Source organism: Sturnus vulgaris, chromosome 1 (assembly GCF_052056855.1).
Source record: "Sturnus vulgaris isolate bStuVul1 chromosome 1, bStuVul1.hap1, whole genome shotgun sequence".
In the NCBI taxonomy this organism is placed as follows: Eukaryota; Metazoa; Chordata; class Aves; order Passeriformes; family Sturnidae; genus Sturnus; species Sturnus vulgaris.
The window spans coordinates 69,276,701-69,282,700 of NC_142243.1; the positions used below are offsets into that span (position 1 = coordinate 69,276,701).

At 40.5% G+C, this 6,000-nt stretch overlaps 1 protein-coding gene across 2 annotated transcripts; it reads left to right on the forward strand.

The window, feature by feature from the left end:
- Window positions 1-85: 85 nt before the first annotated feature.
- LOC106854520 (transmembrane protein 14C-like) lies at window positions 86-5,728 on the forward strand. 2 transcript variants are annotated; one of them, XM_014878513.2, is made up of 5 exons: window positions 86-262; window positions 466-549; window positions 3,062-3,163; window positions 4,913-5,000; window positions 5,177-5,728. In XM_014878513.2, the coding sequence occupies exons 2-5, from the start codon at window positions 474-476 to the stop codon at window positions 5,232-5,234; spliced, it is 324 nt and encodes a 107-aa protein (XP_014733999.1). In that variant the 5' UTR covers window positions 86-262; window positions 466-473; the 3' UTR covers window positions 5,235-5,728. The 2 variants fall into 2 exon arrangements, with proteins under 2 accessions (XP_014733999.1, XP_088025499.1); XM_088169373.1 differs by lacking the exon at window positions 86-262 and having other exon boundaries at window positions 269-549.
- The last annotated feature ends 272 nt before the right edge of the window (window positions 5,729-6,000 follow it).

Genomic DNA, 6,000 nt, shown 5'->3' on the forward strand with positions numbered 1-6,000 from the left:
CCGGGGATTCCCGGGAGCTCTGCAGCTAGGTGGAAAGACACCAGCGCCTCCTTCTCCGGCTGCGGGCCGTACCCTGCCCTACCTCTCGGGGGGGGGGGGGGGGGGGGGGGGGGGGGATGTTTCTTGGGTTTTGCACTCGCAGCTTTTCTTTCCTTCCCCAGAACAGCCGGAAAAGGGAAGCTTTGGGCGGTGCGTGGCTCCCTCGCCTCCCCTTCCGCCGCCTGCTCCGCCCCGGGTGCTGCGGAGCGGGGCGGGCGCGCAGGTGAGACCCGGCCGTGTCCCGGTGCCCCCGGGCTGCCTTCCCCACAGAGCCGGCTTCAGATCCCGGGCTCGCCTCAGCGCTTAGGCTTTGGCAGGCCTTGCTTGTGGAAAAGCCCGCCACGGCAAAATGCTTTGCCTTATTTCCCTTTCTTCCCCTGAAAAAGGTTAAGAGATGTTGATCTTCACCCCGGTTTTCTCTTCCAGTTTTCGGCATGGCAGTGGACTGGCTCGGCTTTGGCTACGCTGCCCTGGTGGCATCAGGAGGGATCATTGGCTATGCAAAAGCAGGTAAGGTACCGAAAGGTGCTTCTATATCGCCCTCCCTCTTCCCTCCCACCCCCTCCTCCCTCTCCCCAATAACTTAGTGTGAGCTGGGCAGCTTTTTACGAAAGCCTCTTATCTCGAAGTTAACCCATATGTAAATGTTATCGGTTTGTGCCATGTGCTGATAACTTGCTGCTGGTGGGGTGTGGTGGATTTGCGTTGAGCTGGTGCTTCGGGCTGATAAGGCCATAATCTGCTTTCTGGTGGATGCTGATATCTGCACTGTGGTCTTTGGGTGAACTGTCATAAGTTTGCTTCGGAAAAGGCTTTTTCCCTGCTGTTTAAAATATAAGCATTCTGTAAGTGTTCTGTATCTTCAGATGACATAAATCACCACTTTTGCCTCTTAAGAGATTTATTCCCATTTTAATCTTTGATGATAACAGTATACTGCAAGCTGCAGAGAGCTTTCAGAACTATCTTTTCTCCAAGTAGAGCTGAACAGTGCAAATCAGTCCTTAAACTTGTTTCTCTTCTGGGCTCTGCATCATAAGATTACCCTCTGACCTACTGCTTTCATTTCCTGGCCTTTTTCTGAGTTTGCCCTCCTCCAGACAGATCTGTGGATTCACTCCTGCTGCAACACTATCTCTTTCAGCTTTGAAAATCCCTAAGTCAATTTTTATGATAGGAAGGGGCATTGCTGAAGTTCAGTAAGACTCTTACCAGTGGATTTGACTACATAGATTCTAGTGCCTATTCCAGTCTGTTTTCCATTTGCTTGGATTTTTCCTTTGGATGGTGAGCAGAGTTTAGGACAGAAAGGACAATACTGAGAACTTAAGTAACTAATTGCATCTGTATTTCTCCAAGGCCATTATGAAATGATAGGCATCTTTCTTGTCCTCTGGAACCCTATTGGGAGGACATGGTTATGCTCAGGCAAGGGAATCCAGGTCACAGGATTATTGAAGGGGAACAGAAACTTGTATGGTGACTGCTGGAGAGAAAAAAACCCCAACCATACAAAGGAGCCATTATATCCTTACTAAGAACGTGGAGAAACCAAAAGAAAATGGGACTTTCGTGCATAGAGCTAAGTTGATCTGATCTGGTTTTTTACAACCAGATCTATCTATCCACACAGTCGGGACAGTAGTAGGTGCCTTTGGAAGGACATGAGAACATGGCAATCAAAGAATGAGTGAGTGAGTGAGTGAGTGAGTGAGTGAGTGAGTGAGTGAGTGATTTATTGATCCATTGATTGATTTTTCTGTCTTCATTTAGCAAGTTCTCTTGGTCCCTGTGTTTTGAGATGTAGGAACTTCTTCAGCCGGAGGTGATGTGGTTGTCCTAATAAGTGTATGTGCCATAGCTACTTAAACAATACCTTGAGGTAAAATTCAAGGATATGATGGATGTTTCTTGGCTCCCAGGCTTGTGGAAAGCATTGTAGCTACCACAGATTTGTTTTTAACTCATATTCTGTGCAAAGCACCCACCTACTAGAGTGTGCACCTTTTCCTTGCACATGTACAAGTGCTTTCTATCATCTTTGTCTCTTCAGGTGCTTTCCATCATCTTTGTCTCTTGCTTTTTATACCAAAAGCAGGATATAAAGCAATATTACAGCAGCCTTGATGATAATTGAAAAATGATTACTTTCTGGAAGCAATATGCAGTCCTCCTTTAACATTGAGAGGAGATCTTTATCAGCTTAGCTTTTCAATCTCAAGTCTTTGAAAGGTGACCTCAGAAATGGAATGTATAAAGAACCACCTTTAGTAGCATTAAGTCCTTAATTCTCCATAAGCCTTATGGAGGGCATTCACCACTCACAGTGATCATGCTACTTCATTACTTGATATGTTCTATAAATCACCCATTTAGATGTGGTATCCTTTATTTTCTGGTATCTTGGGATTATCATTTATACTGAGGACTTGATTCAAAGTTTAGGTGCATTCAGGGAACCTTCTTCCAAAGTCTGCACTTACCTTTGGATTAAATCTCAGGTGTACTTAGGAGATATGACCTCTCTTGTTCAACTCTGCCCTGCTCCTTGGCAATTCTTTGAATGCCCTCCTGCCCAATTCCACCGACGTCCTTTTTTCTGATTTTAAATCCTTACAGCTTAGTCCTTCTGTTTTAATGCCTCTCAAGGAATTTTCATTATACTGAATAATTTTTGAAACAACATGTTTGTGCAAGGAAAACACCAATTCTTTGGTTTTCTCACTGTTCTTTCAGTCATGAATGTATTAATGGCTTTGCTGTTAGAGAACTAAATACTAATTCTGCAAGATACATAAGAGTAATGCAAGAGTGTGCAAGAGTAATTGATGTGTTTCTTGGTGCTGATCAGCATGGTCTCAATATCTTAAAAAAACCTCTTCTCCAATCTTCTTTATGACAATGAATGATGAATGCCCTTTTTTTTTATTTTTATAATTTTTGGTGTTTTGCAAAACAGGTAAGCTGCTGACCAAGGTAATTTTAAAGTTTCTTATAAATGCATTATCTTCCATTTATTCAGGTAGTGTTCCATCACTAGCTGCTGGCCTTTTCTTTGGGAGTTTGGCTGGACTGGGTGCTTATCAGGTCTCACAGAATCCAAATAACATTTGGGTATCTCTGGGTAAGTAATTTATATTTTATGTAGAAAATATTATATTTGCCCTATATGTTTAAAATGAGTACCTAAAAGTGTTTGCAGAAGAGTTAAAGACATACAGTCTTAGAAATCTAACTTCAGTCCTGCCTAAACTTTACTGAACTGGTGGCTGCCAACATGCATCTGTCTCATACTGATGTGTTTGAAGGATCATAGTGCAAGGGAAGTGCTAATAAATGGGTTTCTGAAATCTTTTTGGTTAGATCCTCCTACTTTGAGCATCCTGCAGAAGGCTGTAACATTTTGGGAAGTGGGATTCCCCTTCAGACTGACCATACCCCTAGCAGACTATTTTATTATCACAGAAAATGGCAGAGATTGTGATTGACTAATTTTTATATTTGATAAATATGTGAGATTACAAAGGTGTTGATGCCTGGGGAGATTTAAGAGAGAAACAAGTTTCATAATGCTGTTTCTTCCTTCTCAGAACTGGAGCTTCCCTTCCCCCCGATTTGAGAAGGTAACTGTGGAGAGTTACTGCGTAGTCAGTGTTTAGAGCCACCAGACTACAGCATTCTTTTCCCTGAAGCAGTGACACAGCATCTGGCTCTTTGTCATGTGAAAGGCAGAAGTGAAAGGAGAAGGCCCAGCATTTCTCTCCACTTCAGCTTTGTTTACAGACAGTCCACTTCCACTCCTACTGGCCAAAAGCTCTGTGTGGTCAAGCCTTAATAACTTAATAAACTGCTGATACAGCAAGCTTAAGAAGTGTGAGGTCAAATGTTTTCCCAAATGCTAGAGACACATACATTTCTGTAGCTCAGTAGCATTTGGAGTCTTTTCCTGTTCATGCTTTGAAGTTTTCGGGGAAGATGTGTTCTACTGCTGTTTGAAACAAAATTCCATTGTGGTGTGCGTGCATTTTGAAAACTGGCTACTGATTAGAGCTTGACGCATTTTAATACACAAATATTTTAGTTATATTGTGTGTTAGACTATGGTCTCAGTCTCTTACATGTCTCATTACATGAGATTAATAGGTGTCAGTGACAGTATTTGGTTGGTGTTAGGAAGGATGTCATGGCTAGGGCTGAAGATGAACTGGATCCTACAGGACCAGTCATCACACAGAAGCAATGGTAGGGGATAGAGTTGTTGGAACAATGTGCATGTAGCTGTTAACACTGGGTAGCAGATGCATACTAAGGATAAGGATTTCATCAGTGTATGTTTTCCTTACAGTTTTTTGGCATTCAGTCTTTATTTGAGATCCCATGTTCCAGAGATTGTCCTTTCTATCTTGCTGACTCAGTGAAACTAAGTGGCTCCTGTCTTTTTGTCACGTGGTCAGGGACAATTAACTCTCACCTTGGTAATGCTTAGCACGCTTCCCTTTTGAAGTCTTTTGAAAATCTAAATTAGTTAATTCTCAGAACATTACTACAAGTTGGACATGTTAGTGAGTTGTAGAGCAGTGTATCATAAATTATTTCCAGTCTCAGAGCACATTATGAAAAACAAATTTAAAAACTATGTACAGAAGCATATGGAGTGCACTGTGCTAGAACTTGATATAGAATACTTACTCTTGACAAATTGAGGCATTTTAAAATTTACACAAATTTATTCACTCTCTTAGTCTCTCAAGTGAAGTAACCCTGTTTCTCTTTTTACTTGATGCTGCTGCTTTTCTCTGTTCTGTTAGTTTTTAATTATGTTTCTCCCACACATGCATCTCTGCTGATGAGACTGTACAATCTTTCATTTAAGTTACATCTGGAGCACTGACTGCCATCATGGGAACAAGATTTTACCACTCGAAAAAATTCATGCCTGCAGGGCTAATTGCTGGTGTCAGGTACAGTACTTTTTTTTAACTTCCTGTGTGTGATTTATTATTCACTTAATTAAACTGAGATGGAGTGAGTCATATTTTGTGTATTATTTTTGTCCCACTTACATGAAGTATTTGAAAATTAATTGAAAATTGTTGTTATTATTTTTAAATTGTATGTTTTTTCCCCCCTTATACAGTTTGCTAATGGTTGGAAGATTAGCACTGAAGATGTTGGAAAAGCCCCAGGAAAAGTAACTGTTAATTTTACATCTTAGTATTTGGAAAAGGAAACCTGATCATGAAGTTGCATGAATGCAGAAGTGAGAAGATGGAAAAAATAATCTTTTTTTGTAAGAGGGAGCAGAATGATGGGACAGAAAGTTTATATACAAGGTAGAGCTGTTTGTGTATAGAGAGAAATGGGTCCTGGGTTTGATTTTTCTGGACATGTTTCAATGTATTTTAACACTTCCATGATTTTATATTCCAAAATATACTTCTGGCATGTATGAAGCAGAGAGAAAATACCCTGTAATTAAGGAAATATCCACAAAGAGGCACCAGGAGTAACTGGCTAAATGCCATAGTGTATCTCAAGCCTTTTATACTGAGTATTACAACGTGCTTTACATGTTGCATTTTGAATTGATATACCATGTCTTTATAATGTCAAACAAATGTTGCCTTTTTATTGTGAAATGATGCTAAAATTATGCTTTTCTATAAGTAAAATCTGTTACAAACCTGTATTTGGCTTTTTTTTGGTACAATTTCTGTGTTTGGGGATAGGGGTATTCTTTTTATATTCTTTTCTCAGTGGAAGTCTTTGCAGTGGACTGTTAGTATCCAAGTGCTGTCATTCAATGATATTTAAAAATCACTTTATAAATGGAGGCACAGAAGATTAAATTATGGGCCTTCATTAACATTTCATTTAAAAAGTTGGTTGAAAGGAACTTACCCTGTGGATTAATTGAGATTTGTGCTAGGCTAAATGAACAGTTGAATGTGATCTAGACTG

Coding starts and splice junctions, on each gene's coding strand:
- LOC106854520 (XM_014878513.2), top strand. CDS start 474: ATGGCAGTGGACTGGCTCGGCTTTGGCTACGCTGCCCTGGTGGCATCA. Junction 550..3,061: donor CATTGGCTATGCAAAAGCAG/GTAAGGTACCGA, acceptor CCATTTATTCAG/GTAGTGTTCCATCACTAGCT. Junction 5,001..5,176: donor GGGCTAATTGCTGGTGTCAG/GTACAGTACTTT, acceptor CCCCTTATACAG/TTTGCTAATGGTTGGAAGAT.